At 41.2% G+C, this 17,301-nt stretch overlaps 2 protein-coding genes across 9 annotated transcripts in view; one reads left to right on the top strand and one right to left on the bottom strand.

Moving 5' to 3' along the window:
• The window catches only part of LOC129181246 (kelch-like protein 25), a 48,111-nt gene that overhangs the window by 15,839 nt on the left and 14,971 nt on the right, over positions 1–17,301 (bottom strand). For 2 of the 8 annotated variants that reach the window (XM_054776152.1, XM_054776160.1), the window contains exons 1-4: positions 15,455–15,525; positions 3,182–3,389; positions 1,623–1,728; positions 9–254 (exon numbers count right to left, since the gene is read on the bottom strand). In XM_054776152.1, the coding sequence (XP_054632127.1) occupies positions 9–254; positions 1,623–1,728; positions 3,182–3,389; positions 15,455–15,506 (612 nt within the window). In that variant the 5' untranslated portion in view covers positions 15,507–15,525. The other 6 variants (XM_054776154.1, XM_054776158.1, XM_054776157.1 and 3 more) reach the window with 6 other exon arrangements.
• Positions 10,123–11,262, top strand: phlda2 (pleckstrin homology-like domain, family A, member 2). Its single transcript, XM_054776161.1, has 2 exons — positions 10,123–10,680; positions 10,771–11,262. The coding sequence occupies exon 1, from the start codon at positions 10,227–10,229 to the stop codon at positions 10,641–10,643; it is 417 nt and encodes a 138-aa protein (XP_054632136.1). The 5' UTR covers positions 10,123–10,226; the 3' UTR covers positions 10,644–10,680; positions 10,771–11,262.

Here is a 17,301-nt window from a genome sequence, read left to right as displayed (position 1 = left end):
GTCTTTACCGTTTCATAGTGCAGCAGGCACATCCTCCAAGATAGCTCGTACAATCTCTTACACTGATGGGCATCTGATAACAGCATCATTCCCAGGCAGTTGGAAGAGTGCAGGTTTTTTTCTAAAAATTCTGCTGCGGCATCACAGATGTCATGAAACTGCAACATGTCTCCTGCTTCTAACAGTGATTCTGCATTCTCTTCATTGATAACGACTCGAGATGTATAGGCAAAATCCAGCAGAAGTTCCAAGACCTGAAAGAGTAAAGAAATACTATTATTGTAGTGTAGGCTGACCGAACTGGCAACAATTCTGGTGTTTTATATAAAAAAATAGTAAAAAAAATAATATAAAAAAGATCTGTGACGTTACATATCGTGTTGCTACATTTAGTGTTTATGGTCACGGACTGGAAGGAGAAGACAGTAACGCAGTCTACAAGAAGGGCATGAGCAGACTCTACTTCCTGAGAAAGCTTAGTTCCTTCAACGTGTGCGCAAGCTGCTGGTGATCTTCTACCAGTGTGTGGTAACCAGCGCGCTGTGTGTTTTTTTGGGAGGGGTGGGGGGAGCAGCATCAGCAAAAAGAACATGAGCCGGACATGCATGGACAAACGGGACAAGTTATCTCGTTTCTGATAGTGAGCGGACAGGAGGATATGGATCATTGCGCCTGCTGGGTTGTGTTAGTCAGCATGTTGCCGATAATGTAATGTTGCATACACTTTTAACTGTGTAATGTCTTTACTGCAAGTGTGAAGTCATTGTTTTTGCCAATCGGACAATAAAATACATAGAAATGTCATAGTTGGAGGCGCTTGCAGTACTGGTTGGGGGCATACGTGAGCTGGAAGGTGCTTGTCCCCGCCATCCTTCCATAAAGAGGAAAAGCAAGTCTTTTTTTCCCCCAATTTGTGTTTTTTTTCCCCCAAATATTTCAATTTTCTTCTTGTAATATTATGACTTTATTCCCATATTTTGGCTTTATACCCAGAAAATATTATACATTTTTCATCAACCTAATTTTCAGAACATTTTCAGAACAGCTATAACTAGCTCTTCACATGCTACGGCCTGTAGAAGACATTCCGAGGTGCTTGTCCCTGCCATCCTCTCATAGAGAGGAAAAGCCAGTGTTTTTGTTTTTTTGACGCAAGCTAGCTAATGCTCCGCAAAAACTTTGCGACGTGAGAAAAGAACATCGACCCTCAACACACCAAACCCCACCAGCCACCTGAAACGCCAGCATCGCCACGACGCTGCCCCCAAAGCCCACGAAGATGGCTGCGCCGCCAAAGAAGCTGCCCTATTGCCGCGGGGTCAGGGTGTGCAGTTAAATTCAAAATTTTTTGTACAGTTAAATATAATTTTTTTTTAAATAATAAGATATAAAAAGTTATGGGTTATCAGTATCGGTATCGGTCTTGAGAAGCAGGAAACTATCAGTATCAGTTTCGGCTTGAAAAAAACATATATGTAGGGTATATCCTACTATATATACACACACATAGAGCCATCCATATCAAATACTGGGAAAGCATCTATCTGCTGTAACGGCATGCGCCGCCATATCAGGAATGTGAAAAACAACTTTGCTTCCAAGTAAAATTGAATCAAGTGTACCTCAGGGTGTATGGTGTCTCTGAAATGAACTTCACTGTCCATACTTTCTCGTAGCCCCCCGCTGAACATGGCCTCAAAGTAACGGCTGCATGCTGCCAAGACTGCCCTGTAGATACAAACTCTTATTGGCAGGCACCTCGAACACTTGATGAGAGTGATTGCATATGAGTGAGTGAGTGAGTGAGTCAGTCAGTCAGTCAGTCAGTCAGACGGGCTTTTATCGATCTTCCGATATATACTGATATTTTGTTTCCAAAAAAAGTATCAATCTGTCAGCCGAAAATATCGATATATTAAGTCCCATTCAAATGTGATCCACCTGGAAGAGCGATTATGTCAGCTGACTTTCCCAGGGAGGTTGAGGAGTGTGATCCCCCTATAGTTGGAACACAGCCTCCGGTCACCCTTCTTGAAAAGGGGGACCGCCACCCTGGTTTGCCAATCCAGAGGTACTGTTCCCCGATTTTCCACGCAATGTTGAAGAGACATGTCAACCAAGACAGTCCCGCAACAACCAGGCCATAATTAATCACACGATAAATGGAAATGAACTTGATGATTTTGCCGGCCTCGATATACTACATTTTCATGAGCATGCAAGTCTCTTTTCCAAGCAGGCAGTATGCATATGCTTGATAAAACAACGGCTTGAACAAAGTGAGCCCTCTTCAGTCATACAGTCTCTGTGCCTCGGTAAGAGGAAGCGAGATCGCTAGCATACACATCATGAAGAACGAACATTATGTGGAAATATTGAAGCAGCATCTCAAGCCATCAGTCAGCAAACTGAAGCTAGACCGCAAATGGGTCTCCCAAATGGACAATGACCCTATGCATACTGCCCAAATAGTCACCAAGTGTCTTAAGAACAACAAAGTCAATGTTTTGGAGCGGCCATCACAAAGCCCTGATCTCAATCCCATCGAAAATTTGTGGGCAGATTTGAAAAGGCTCCAAACCTGACTCAGCTACACCAGAATTCCAGCAAACTATTGTGAGAAGCTTGTGGAAAGTCATAGTGTTTAAAGGCAATGCTACCAAATACTAAGGAAAGGGTATGTCAATTTTTGACTTTGAAGGAAGTCATTTAAAAAAAAAAATTAAAAAAAACCTCTTGTAATTGCAGCATTTAGCAAACAGAAATAATTTTGGTAATCCTGACTGACCCAATACCGGAAAAGTTTCGTCTGATTTGATTTCAGATAGTAAGAAAAAAATGTTGGTGTCCTTTTGCATGATATAAAGATACTTTATTCATCGGAGAAATTCACAATGCACATTTGATGTTTGGAAACGGTTTCAACTCTGTATCGTAACGTATCGTATCGTGACATTAATGTATCGCTACAGCCCTATCAATCAGTCAGTGTATTAGTGAGTTAGCAAGTTTGTGAGTCAGTCAGTCGTCAGCCAGCGTGCCAATCAGTCAGTTAGTGAGTTCCTTACAGAATTCATCTGACATACAATACATCACAATTGATCATACGTTATTCAAAGAAATAAGAGTGGTCATAAATACACTTCAAGCAGCAATCATCCTCGTATACACATGATCTTACCTGTGACACGGAAAAGAGCGATCCCCAGCCCACAGCGTGACATCTGTAAACATGCATTGTTTCCTCATTGTGTTCAGGTGCGTCAAGACGCTGTCCGGGTGCGACGGCTTGTGGAACAGCGAGATGTTCATGGATCCTGTGCTGGTGCGGGATTTCCGATTCTCATGAACAGTCACCGACATGGTGGCTGTCACCACCCGGAAGTCTACTGATTAACATTAAAGATAGAGAAGAGAAAAACATGTTGAACGTTAATACACTCCTGATCAAAATCTTAAGACCAGTTGAAAAATAGAATTTGCATTTTGTACATTTGGATCTTAATGAGGTTTTAAGTCGAGCTACAATATGCAAAAACAAGAAGGGGGAGTGAGCCAAAAAATGTGGCGATTGTAACTTAAACACACAAACAAACAAAAAAGAAATAGGTTGTTTATCAGCTGATCAAAAGTTTAAGACCATCGCTCAGAAAATAACAAAAAAAACTCTCCAAACCAGACCAAAAAATGTTCTCAGTAGCACTCAGTAATGAGTAGCTCCACCGTTCCTAACAACAAATAGCCAAATGAAGCAGGCCCATATTGTGACCATTAAATCTCACCATATTCAATTAGCCTCCAAGGCATGCATTAATTGCATATATGTTAAGTTCTGGGAAAGGTATTCTGTATCTCTACATATTCGTTAACACTGAGTAATAATTTCGATAGTAGCCATACTTAACAGATTGTCTTTGTCAAAGTATTTCAAGCTGTAACTAAATGAAGCTAGCAGTGTACTGCACTAACTTGAGCCAGTAGACACTCACCAGCCACAATCCACAACTATCGCTGAAGGTTGCATTCATTTGTGTAAGCAAAGTTTAGCAAATGCCGTCAAAAGATGAATAAAACTACCTCACTTTGAATGCTAAGCTCTTACATGGCGGTGTGTGACAGAATAGGCTATTTGTTGCCGTGTTTATGACAAATAACAAACAAACTGTTTTGGTTTACTCACACTTGCAGATAGAAAATTAAATGATCCGTATATTGGGCATCAGTACGGGTACTTGTCTGACAATATCTCCACATTAGCGTTGAGTCGAGTGGCGCACCATTGCTGCTTGTGTGCTTGAAGCAAGGAACAAACCGTCTCACAACACAGGAACAGCGAACCAATGAAATGTGTTCTTAATGTGACTGACGTTTGTCTGGCCAATCCCCCAAAAGCTAAACTTTTTTTTAAAGCGCAATTATAGGCCACTAACATTGAGAGTGGGTGGGACTTTTACGTCTTTGTTGAAAGCGGCTCATTTCTAAAAAAACAAACAAAACCGAGATCAATTAATGTTGTAGCTTCCCGACAGACATTGCGGCTCTGTTATAATTATTTCCAACAGCAGTGTTCAGTAACAACACCGTTTTAGAAAGCTCGGCCATATTTTTGTGTCGCATTAAACCTCAAGCGGCAACCACAGTTCCTCGCACACGACTACTGTGTAAGTGCATTCATGAACAACGGAATTACCGTGATCAACATGTACAATACAACAAGTTTGTTACAGTATTATTAATACAGGTATTCCATGCGCTGATTAAATAGTTGCTTGTATATATATTGATTACATAAATTATTGTTCAGTTTATTTTTAATTGGGGCCTGACCGATATGGATTTTTTTGGGCAGATGCCCATACCAATAGTATTACGAAATAAGGAAATAAAAAATGTAGATAACCGATATATTGGCCGATTACAATTTCACATATTTCAATTTAAAAAAACAAACTATTTGATGTTAATGCCTTAAATCCAGACACTTCTTACAAATTAAATTCAAATTCACTCTATCACAGTTTTTCAAACATATATTAATAAATCATGCTGTCCCGTGGTTTCCTTTTCATAAAAAAAAAGCCTATTTAAGCAAATGTTACCTATTCTTGGCCTAAATTAAGCATATTCAAGCATAAAAATGGCTAATCAATCTAACTAAATGAACTAAAATACACATACAGTCAAACCTGTCTTAGCGGCCACCTTTACAGAACGGCCACCTGCCTATAGCAGCCACTGAAAAATCCCCCGCAGCAAATTTACATGTTACAGACCCTGTGTATAGCAGTCACCTGTCCAACGCGGCCAGCGGCCACCCATTTTGTCTCCCTTGGTCAATATCTGACTGCATATAGCAGCCAAATTACCAACTCAAGTAGAAGCTTCATGCAAGAAAAAGTTTCGTTTTTCAATCAATGAAGCCGTCGTGTGTAGACTTTGATTACTGAGTCCTAGCTCAGTCACAATCATTCACAAGATCCACACAAACTGTCAGTTGTTCCACATAAAAAAGCCGTCTTCTTTTGAGCTTGCAATTTCCTGGTCAAACATGTAACTTTAAGAGCATTTGCACCAAAACATTACCGCAAATTAGGCTGGGAACAGGACGTGCTCCCAGCGACGCTACAATAAAAAAAAAAACATACGCTAGCATGCATGCGGCAGCGGGAGCAAAACTGAGTTGGGTTGTACTTAATTGAAGTATTTTAGAATGTACTCATGTTATTTTTGATCAATCCTCATCCACAAATCCATCAAAGTCCTCATCTTCTGTATTCGACACAAACAAAGCTGTCTTCTTTTCCGTTCGCTACTAGTCTGTTAACTTGTCAGTGTTATTCAGCTCCGAAGCAAAGAAGGAAACTTCTCCTGTTGCTTCTGCCAACTTTATTTATTGAACGCGGCCACCAGACAGCAGCTCAGAACACACACACATCTCTCAACATCGTCTCTCCTTCCTGCTTGCCCACAAGGCAAAGGTTAAACAAGCCCCACTACATAGCTGTCCAGCCAATGCCTGTAAGAAATGACACCGTTTATTTCCTGGTGTGCACTGGTCAATACTGTAATGCCGCTTGTTGTGGGGAAGGAGAGACTCACGTCGCCGATGCACTTTAATCGCTTTATTAACAGCGAAGAACACTGCAGGACTTTACATCCACGCCAACATAAACACACTTCCCAACTCTCTTGAAACTCACAGCTAGCACTGAGCCTAGCTCCCCTGCTCGGGACGCCCACCGTCACTTCCCGTCACTTCCTGATGAACTAAAGCTGTAATGACAACTCTGCCGTATAAAAAGTAAAATATAAAAAACAAGCGTAAGACATTACTAGCACAGCTTTGTTCTGTGGGTCGTGGATATATTCTATCAGTTATTATTAAGCCTCCAGCTTCCTTTTAGTAAGTAAAAACCTTGGCTATGATTGCACTACATTGTCATGTAGACCTACAAAGTACACTTGGAAGAACAAGAGGTGAATAAATGTATTGCAACTGATGTGAAACTGATGAGGGGTAGGATTAAATAAGCTTTGCTTCTTCCTACTCCTTTTTGGACATGCAAAATTGTGAATTGTACTATGTGATGTACTACTGTTTGACTCATATGCATGTTCAGGATGAATTCAAACCATGAACCATGAACCATGATAATAACAAGCCTAGTAGTGCTGTACAACTTTTATCCGCAGTCCCATAGTGCCCTCTACTGGTCAACATTATTATTATTATTATTTTTTTCCTTTCTTTTTCTTTTTTTTCCTCTACTGATCAACATTCAAACTGGACGCCAACCTGTCTATAGAGGCCACCTGTCTATAGCGGCCACTTTTGCAGACTCCCTCTAGTGGCCGCTATAGACAAGTTTGACTGTAAATACAAGCCAGAAGACACATTCTAATTGTGAATGTAGTATTCTACTTTGGTCACTAGGTGTCAGTAATTGTTCTGTGAAACAAGGGCCAGACTTGATCACCGGAACAACAATAAAATAATAATCCTAACAATAATAATCGTAGTCATAAAAATAATAACACAAGCTATTTTTGCAGCCATAAGTCATGATAAACTAAAACTCAACTCTGACCCCCTTTCCCACTTCCAGACCACTTCCATCTGTCCGTTCGCCACTAAGCTCCCAACTTATATACACAATATACAGGTATATATAAACTCACTTATTTGTACATATAATGCACACAGAACTATGTACAACTCTCATTTCTTCATGTTGGAACAGGATCAATTAAGCTGTTCATGTGATGATGTGTTCAAGGGCACTGGTATCTTTGATTGTTATGAGAAAGGCTTTCAGAAATCAGCCAGTCAGAGGACAAAACATGTTGAGGTGAATCTGAAGTATGACTGATTAAACAAACAGCCCCAGTGCTAAAAGTGTGTATGTGACATGGGCCGGCACTGCTGATTCTAAAGGCCGTGGGCAGATTATATTAACATGGCAACATATAGAAGCTGAAATCTGATTGGACAATTTATAGAAAAAGTCACAACGTTACGACAATAAAGTGTAAATATTATGGCAATACAGTCATAATTACACGAAGAAAATTGAGAAGAAGAAAATTGAAATAGTTGGGAAAAAACAGCAGAAATGGAAAAAACAGCATTAAGATTTTATATTTTCTAATTGAGACAAAAAGTCGCAATTTTACAAGAATAAACTCATAATATTATGAGAAAAAATAATGTCTTTTTAGTAGTATAGAGTTGAAATAGTATAGATAAAACACGATACATTATTTTTTAAAAGTCGTGTTATGAGAAACAACCAAAATAATATAAAGCTGTAATTTTTGGAAACTTACTATAGAAAATTACATGTGTTGCTTTACAAAATATCAAAGTGACCCTCTCGTCCTTTCATTTTTCAGTATGTGGCACTCGCTGGAAAAAGTTTGGCCTAAAACTACCCTAAGAACGCACCTCCCTGATGCATTTCACAAAAAATATACACTTATTCTTTCCCACAAGCGTGAGGACCACAAGCAGTCACACATTGTGTTTTTATGACACAGGTGGTTTGTGCGCTACCGTTACTGTTTACGTACAACCGATGATGTCACAATGTCAGTTTGGTGTAATACGCAACCACCTTTTTCTAATTGTCCAAAGCTAAAAATAACTTATTATTCATTAAAGTGAGTTTTAAGTGATTTTTTTTCTTTGTTTAAGATGAAAAGACACCAAAAAGTGTCACCAAAAGATGCTGCGTTAAGAGGATTTTTTTTCCATTGTTGTTTTATTTTTTGACAAAAACTTCAATTCATAGTGTTTGTCACTAGAGGCATATACGATGGTGCAGTTGGTTCCAATGTTCTAGATTGGGGTATCAGTTCATCGGGTTCCAGCATAACTGCCCCGTAGGCCAATGCATAGAGGTATACACACTTTACATTATCTGTTACGCCTTTGACATGATTCCATGTGATGAGTCACAAGGTCCTCCCTTGGCAAGCAAAGTGCTACCCCAGAGTGCGCTCCGGCACACGCTGAGTCACAAATCCCGGGTATGCCTTCACCACAATGTTTCCACAAATGAAAACACACCAGGTGCACACCTCCGGGCAACACGAAAAGCCCCGAGAACAAAGTGTGTGTGCCGATGAGATGTCACTTCCTGCATGGAAAAACATGGCTAGAATTGGGGACGCGGTTCCGCAGGCTTCTTTGAGGTCAGGTTAGGTTTGCAGTCGAGGATGAGCTCAAGCTCCAGGAGACATGATGATAGTGGCGGTCTTTCCAGCGTCTTTTCAAACAAACACCTGGAGCTGGGCCATGTACAGTGGACATGAGTCATGTGATGAAGTCAGTTATAGATGAAAGGCCATGTGAGGATAATAACAGTGCATCCAACTAGACTGCAAAAGGAGAATGACCTCATGTTTGACTCATAATTCATCTGCAGATCATTCTTTACACGTACTTTTGTCTCTCCAACTCCTGAAGCGACACATACGTGGCGTATGACCTTTGTGAACCACCTCCTTTAGCGTGATCGTTGAATGGAAACAGTTTTTAACTAGTTTGGGTGTGTTTTTTAGTGCCTTGACAACCACACACACACACACAAATAGCAACGTTTGTGTGAAATCCCCAAATAAAAAGGACACTGTTGTACGTTACTGGTAAATTGTGGTCAACGCTTCAACAGCAGCTGCCTGGATGGCTTGAATGTACCATTGGTTCTAAGAAGGATGCTTAGGTATAATGCAAGGTGCCTGGCGTAAAAAAAACAAACATAAAGTCTTCCCTGAACAGTGCCTGCGCTAAATGTAATATGAGTAGGGAATTTACAACAGCGATTGACCAGACAAGTCCCAAAGACCTACTGGTGTTCAGAAGAAACTAATTTGAGGTTAACTGGTTAGCTTGCTAGTTTGCTTGCTAGCAGCCGTCTAGAGTCCCTTTACCATAATACTTGCACTATCTGGTGTAAACAATGAATAATAGGAGCGTAAAGGTGACTATAGGGGTGGTATTTCATGTCTAAAGGGCTCTAATAATGTTTAAAAAAACATATTTAGAAAATCATAAACATATTCTCTATGCTTTAACTACGAAAGTATTCCATTTACTGTTACTGAATCCTATATTGTGGAAATTCATTTTCGGGTGTGGAACTTTAACCGCTATACTGTAAATGAGGGACGACTGGAATAAAGAATTTTGGAACGTACCGCAGTTAGTTGACATTGTTTTACAGCATTTGCGCATTTTTTTTAAATTTTAGTAGTTTTCATAAGACACTGTGTTGTAGCAATGGGTGTATTGTGTGAAAACAAAGATTAAAGACGAATAAATAAATCGATTTGAACAAGTAAGTACTTAGTATTAGCCCGCTATGGTAAAGAGGTCACGTTTGTCCTAAACGCCACAGTAGAATGAGGCTTAGTTAGTAACTCATTAAGCAAACACGTTGGGTGTGTGCGGCAGTTGGGTCCACCTTTAGAACTTCCTTTTGCTTTTGATCCGGCTTGCCTTCCGCCCACACACACACACACGCATGCATGCCTTGAATCAACCCACTGACAACTGCTGATGCATTCCCAAGTGACGTCAAGTGGGAAGGACCCAAACCAGAGTGTGCTATAAAAAGTGTTGTTCCACACCGGTTCATTCACAAAGCCACTCCGGATTACTCCAACTCTGTGAGAAGCTCCTTCTCCGGACTGAACCACTTTGTTGTGTCACAACTTTTCACAAAATGAAAATGTCCGCGACTGAGCTCTCCCAGGTGCTCAAGGAGGGCGAGCTGGAGAAGAGGAGCGACAATCTGCTCCAGTTTTGGAAGAGGAAGACGTGCGTCCTGACCACGGACAGCCTCAATATGTACGCCGACACGCAGAAGCGCTCCCGGGGCAAAGAGCTGAAGCTGCAGTGCATCAAGAAGGTGGACTGCGTGGAGCGCACCGGCAAGTTCGTCTATTTCACCATCGTCACCACCGACAACAAGGAGATAGACTTCCGCTGCTCCGGGGAGGACAACTGCTGGAATGCGGTCATCACCATGGCTCTCATCGACTACCAGAACCGGAAGGCCATAGAGGATTTTAAGACGCGCCAGGACAATGAAAGCGCGTCCCCGGGCCAGCAGGAGAGGCGCATGGCGAGGGCGCCCTGAGACCCCCCCCCACCCATCATTAATATCTCCTAATATGGTAAACTACCAAACTACTGCATTAGTTGCCATGATGTATGTGTTAAATAAACAATAGCAACAACTTTATCATTCTTTGTTTTCTCCGCAGGGCGTGTGTGGAACCACACAAGAAATAATCATTCTTCGGACCAAAAGAAAAAGGGACAGATGACGTCATCCGGTCCAGACATGAAGGATTGTGGACTGAGCTGTCATGGTGACTCTTCTAAAGCTCCCAGCAGAGATTTTCCAAACTGCACTCACATGGACTGAATAGTGAAGTTTGCTCGACAGGGTGGGAAAAGAATAAAAGAAAACAAGTTAATTTATTTGTTTCCAGGAAATGGTGTCTATACTGGTAAACTTGTGTATTGTTTAAATTATTTGCTATCTGGAAGTGTGGAATGTGTGTATTTATTGCAATAAATATATGTGCTTTTTTTGGACATAATCTGAACTTTTCTTCATGTTTTATTTTTCTCAGAAGTGCTCAAAATGACAATGCTTGTAAGAGTGAGGCATTTTGGTGCTGATTGAGGACATTTGACTTAATTTCATTGCGTGGGGAAGTGGATCCAAATTTGATTTCAAAAGGCTTTCTGAATGACACAATGACAAGAAGTAGGTGCTTATTAAAAGTCTATTTTTTGCTATGACATACGTGCTAAGAGTTTTCCTCAGCCATCGCATGCCTTCTGACCTTGCCGGCAGTAACAGTATATTCTTCACCCTGGCAAAGTTCTCAGCATAGCCACATTTCTCAGTAAATGCCACACATGCTCCGTCAAATGAGGAAAGGCGGACCGGAAAGTCCCTTTCCTTTCTGCTGGCAGGTGGAATGCAGCTCCTTATTCAAGCTTTAGTCATAACTGATAAGTGGCACTGACTTTGTGGGCAGCAGACACACCTTAACTACTTCTGAGGTGTGGTACATTTATGCGACACATTGGTTTGGCACATATCTGGCGTTTTGTAATGTCTGAAGGTTGCTGGGTGGTTTTCAGGCTGCTGTTCAAACATGCGCTCGACGACATACTGCTCGTCAGCTTTCCTGTTGGACGGATCTTATGCTTTCCATTGCATCTCAGTGTCTGTATTGGGTCAATGGAAACAACTTTTAACATAGACATTGATTTCCACCTACTATGCTATGAGTTTGTCGCAAGTACAGTGTTTAATTCTCCATGTATCATAAAATAGATATACTAAAAACAAGGAAGGTTTCACCACAGTGAAGTAAAATAGATAAATCTGTAGATGTAATTTTAGTTTATACATCAGGATTCCCCCAACTTCCCTTTTGGAATGTCAGCTTGACAATCAAGGAAATTACACAACACAGCGTGAGTCAGTCAGCCACTCCATAATCCTACTCATTCATTCATTTTCAGTACCGCTTGTCCTCGTAAAGGTCACAACGGAGCTCAAGTCTGGACCGTCAAGCACAGGACACACAGCCATTCAGTCACATTCCCACCTATGGACAGTCTGCAATGAACCTAACATGCATGTTTTTGGAAGGAAGCTGGAGCACCCGGAGAAATCCCCTGCAAGCACCAGGAGAAACTCCACACTCAAGTCGAACACACAGGCTATGCTTCTAACCTCTTAGTTAGTGTCATTCATTCGTTCCAGAAGGTCAGACTATAACCAAAATGGATGCTAACTGAATACATTTTTCCCATAAAAAATCCATCCATCCATTATCTATGCCGCTTATCCTCATTAGGGTCACAGGGGTATGCTGGAGCCTATCCCAGCTGACTTTGGGCGAGAGGTGGGGTACACCCTGGACTGGTCGCCAGCCAATCGCAGGGCACATATAGACAAACAACCATTCACGCTCAAATTCATACCTATGGACAATTTAGAGTCTCCAATTAACCTAACATGGAGTACCCGGAGAAAACCCACGCACGCACGCACGGGGAGAACATGCAAACTCCAACACAGAGATGCCCGAGCGGAGATTCAAACCCAGGTCTTCCCGATCTCCTCACTGTGTGGCCAACATGCTAACCACTCAGCCACTCAGCTTTTTAGCCTTTTTATAAAATAAAACAATATATAAAGTGGCTGCACGGTGGTTGAGTGGTTAGCACGTTGGCCACACAGTCAGGGCTTACTCCGGTTTCCTCCCACATTCCAAAAATATGCATTTTAGGTTAATTGGCAACCCTAAATATGTGCCCTGTGATTGGCTGGCAACCAGTCCAGGGTGTACCCCGCCTAAGTCAGCTGGTATAGTCTCCAGCATACCCGCGAACCCAGTGAGGATAAGCAGCATGGAAGATGGATGGATGGAGCATAGTGGTCCTCGGCATCCTTTGGCGTTTCTGTATGCGGCCCTCAATGGAAAAAGTTTGGACACCCCTGACTTGTACTTGTGGTTTTTCGCCATTCATTAGTGGTCCCCAAATGTAAGCAGGGAAAAAGAGGAATCTACTCTAGTGACTTTATATTGCTCAAACTGCTGTGTGTAAGTAAAAGGGAATAATTGTATTATTTTGTTGACATTGTTACACCCTTATATTGTATTACGTAAATGTTGTTAAATTGTTCACAAATTTTGGCTAAAATATTTGTCCCGCAGCTTGTCAAAATCATTCAATGATCTTGAAAAATGTCCAAGTAAAAAGTATTTGCATCAGTATCGGTGTTGGCAATACTCATTCAGTATTTACTCAAGATGGGACCGATATCAAAATGAGCAGTATCGCCCACCCCCAGCACACATGTGGCGTGTGTCAGAGGTGAAGGAAAGCTAGAGGGAAGTGTATGTTGGGGTCGCAGCTTTGAAGTGAGATCACGCTACAATGAAAGCGGATGGGGCTCTATTCTAAAAATACGGCTTCACAAATTGGCACCACTTTAATCGCGGGCACATAAACTTGTGGTGCCTAAGCCAAAGGGTGCACGGAGGTCATCTGGGCTGAGGCGTTTGTTACTGTGGGAGAGACCTTTTCTTCTTTATTAGTGCTGCACAGGCAAGCATTCCTGACTCAGCAGCGGGTCAGGAGGGATACTACAGGCGCATATTGTAATGTGTGGGCTTCTGTTGCTTGGACACACACACACACACGCACAATGTAGCTTCCTCTCTAAGTGGTGACTATATAAACATCCTCTCATGCAGCACATCCCCGTGTTTGTACTTGCAGCTTCTGCACGTCACAGTGAATGTATTGTTTCATGGCAGACTGCTGTCAAAGTGTTCGGAGTATCCTAAGCATTTTCAGCATTCTACACTCCTGATCAAAAATGTTTAGAGCAGTTGAAAAACTGCAAGAATGTACATTTTGCACTGTTGAATCTTAAGGAGGTTCGAAGTAGAGCTTCAAAATGCAAAAAGAAGAAATGGGAGTGAGACAAAACATTTTTTGAGCAAGCAATTCGTTGCAAACAAGCATTAAAGTGAAATACGCTGTTTATCAGGTGATCAAAAGTTTAAGAGCACAGCCTTTCAAAGGAAAAATCTTGGCAAAAATGTGGATTGAATGTGGTTGTGTTAGGTATTCACACTGTCATGATCTCTTGATGGCAAAGGCAAAAAAAGCATTCTCTCTTTGAACGCGGTGGGATTGTGGAGGCCTCTTGCTGAGGTTGGCTGAGGTTGGACGCAGTAAGACAGTCACTTTGAAACATCTTCAAAGACCCTGAGGGTTATGCGACAAAAAAGTGAAAAAAGTGAAGCGGTAGACCCAAAAAAATGTCACCGGCTGTAATTGGCTGTCCATCATGACACAGGACCATCCTCGGCCCAAATGAAGGTTGTTACTGGTGCCAAGTGCAGTCCAATAACCATGAGACGCCATCTGCCAGAGAAGGCTTTAAAGAAGAAAAAAGGTCTCCTTTGTCTCTTTCATCGTCACAAAATTGGCCGTTTGGAATTTGCACGGGAGCACAAAACATGGGACATCGAAAGGTGGAAGAAAGTTTTATTCTCTGATGAGCAAATGTAACCTTGACGTTTCTGATGGCTTCCAACATTACTGGCATGACAAGGAGACGAGAAGGAGATCCCACCTGAGATGTGTTCCACATGCCACAGTGGAGGGGGCGCCATCATGATCTGGGCTGCTTTTTCCTTCAATGTATCAATGGAGCTTCAGGTTGTGCAGGGGCGTCAAACGGCAGATGGCTACGTGGAGATGTTGCAGGAGGCATCCCTCATGATTGAAGGCCCTCGGCTGTGTGGTCATGAGTGGCTTTTTTCAACAGGACAACGCTGCACTTCACAATGCCCATCAGGCTTTGTCGCCTTTGGATGTCACATGCATGCTAGGCCAGTAGGGGGCAATGACTGTTTTCAGCATTTAAAAACAAATATTTGGTAACACTCTCTCAAGAGAAATTTGTAGTTTTTCTCACAAAAATATAAAACAGGCCATACTTTATAATTTGAAGTAAATGATTCAAAGAACATGCAATAACCCCCAAACCAATGCAATGATGGCTACAGCATTTTCACAGTGTCAATGAAGCTTGGGCACACTTTCTCCTGCTTTTCAAAGAAAAGGTCCACACTTTTGACTAGTACAGTATATTGTTTAGGAAGCGTTACGGTCATCCATCCTCCTAACGTTTCTGACATCAGTCTTTTTTTCCTCTTCCCGTAACAACCTGACGCCAACAGGATAAACCACCAGCAGCGTCATGTAAATAAAATACCTCTTCAACCCAAACATCACAAACCACCAGGATATGATGTAAAACCTTGAGAGGTTTGCTCACCAACAGCCTTCCAGAGTTGTGTCATTCAAGCCTTACCCCTGCCCAGAAGAGATGCTCACCAGCTTGTTTTACTGGAAATAACCTCCTTTGGTATTTTACTGTGTGATGCATCACTCAGGTGATCAAATACCTGCGCACAAAAGTCAGGGAATACAAAGCAAGACAAATGCCCTGAAGCTATCACTGAGGCAAGTTTCCAAATGACACACAAAGAAGAACAGAACCCGTGACAGCAAAGTCTAACCCAGGGGTGTCCAAACTTTTTCCAGCGAGGGACACATAGTGAAAAATGAAAGGACGTGACTTTTTCCACTTTGATGTTTTTTAAAGCACATGTCGATATGCTAAGATGTTATATATATTTCAAGAAAAAAATGCATCTGAGCTTTGTGATGTATGGTGAAAAAGCCTATTTTTAGCATGAACAAAGTAGTATCACAACTTTATTTATTTTTTTTTTTACTTTTAAAAATGAACATATTTTTACTCAATATTTCAACTTTATGCTGCTAAAATGGCATTATTTTGCCCCAAAATATTACGAGTTAATTCTCCTAAAATTGTGACTTTTTTTCTCATTAGAATACGACTTTTTAAAATAATTTTTATTCCTTTTTTTCCACTTTATTCTCATAAAATGACAGCTGGTTTTTCAATACAGTATATTTTTTTTAAATTACCAACTAGTTCAACTTTCTTACTGTAATTTTATTCCCATAATATTTTGACTTTATTCTGGCAACCAACTTTTTCCGCAAACTAATTTATTTATTGTTTGGTTGTTTCTCATAATACTTTAAAACTTAAAGAAAAGACTTAAAATGTTTTCTTGACGATTTCAATTTTACGCAAGCAAAATGACGTTATTTTTCCTCATAAGACTACATTATTCTCGTGAAATAATGACTTTTTCTCGTTAGATTACAACTTCTGACTTATATTTTGACTTTTTCTCGTACAGTTACGACTGTAAATTGTAAATTTACAGCTGATTTTTACATTTTTGTTGTTGTTGTTTTTTTGTTTCCTTGGTAAATTATATTTTTGGAATGTGCTGTGGACCAATAAAAAAACAGCTGCGTGCCGTAAATGGCCCCCGGGCCGCACTTTGGACCCCCCTGGTCTAACTTATCATAATGCACTGCTGTTTCCCATTTATGGTTTCTTCACCCAACTAAATGTCACAGGATTCTCACATCTGCTCGTCCAGATAAAAAGAATCATTTCCCCGTCATCGGATCCACACAGACACTACTCTTTATCATCTGTTGTCATGACAACAATGTTTGTGTTCGCTTACTTTTTTTTGCTTCCTGACTCAGGGGGAAGGACGTCCACACAGCTATGTTTTCAGCTTCTTCTCGGGCCCAAGTTAGTGAACTCAAATTAGTGACACAAAGACCCTCAGGCGCCAAGACACAATAGACACATAGGAGATAACAACGTAAGGATTCAGGGGGGATAAGAAGCAAACTAAAATATCCCCAGTAATGAAATGACATCATTACCTCTGTGTGAGTATTTCCCCTGATGCTGACTTTGTGCTCTTCACCACAATGTTACTATGGAAATAAAAACAAGCAATAACATGTCACAGTATGGCAATATGGTCCTAAATATAGTATGAATGCTTGTTTTTCAAAGGGAATGTTGTGAATGTGGCACACACACACACACACACACTGCCTCGGGATCATGTTGCCCGGTCCCAGCTGTCCAGAGAAAAGCTTCGGGCAGCCTCGGGAGACGCTGTCAGGAATGTCTACAAGGCAGCGAGGAGAGGAGGATGAGCACGTGAAGGCACGGCAAACATTTACATGAGATAGAAGCTTAAGAGGAAGACTTAAGATTCAAGATCAAGAGTTTTATTGTCATATGCATAGTAAAACAGGTAGTATTCCCATCA

The sequence above is a fragment of the Dunckerocampus dactyliophorus genome, chromosome 5 (genome assembly GCF_027744805.1).
Source record: "Dunckerocampus dactyliophorus isolate RoL2022-P2 chromosome 5, RoL_Ddac_1.1, whole genome shotgun sequence".
NCBI classification, from domain to species: Eukaryota; Metazoa; Chordata; class Actinopteri; order Syngnathiformes; family Syngnathidae; genus Dunckerocampus; species Dunckerocampus dactyliophorus.
This window is presented reverse-complemented; position numbering and strand designations above follow the sequence as displayed.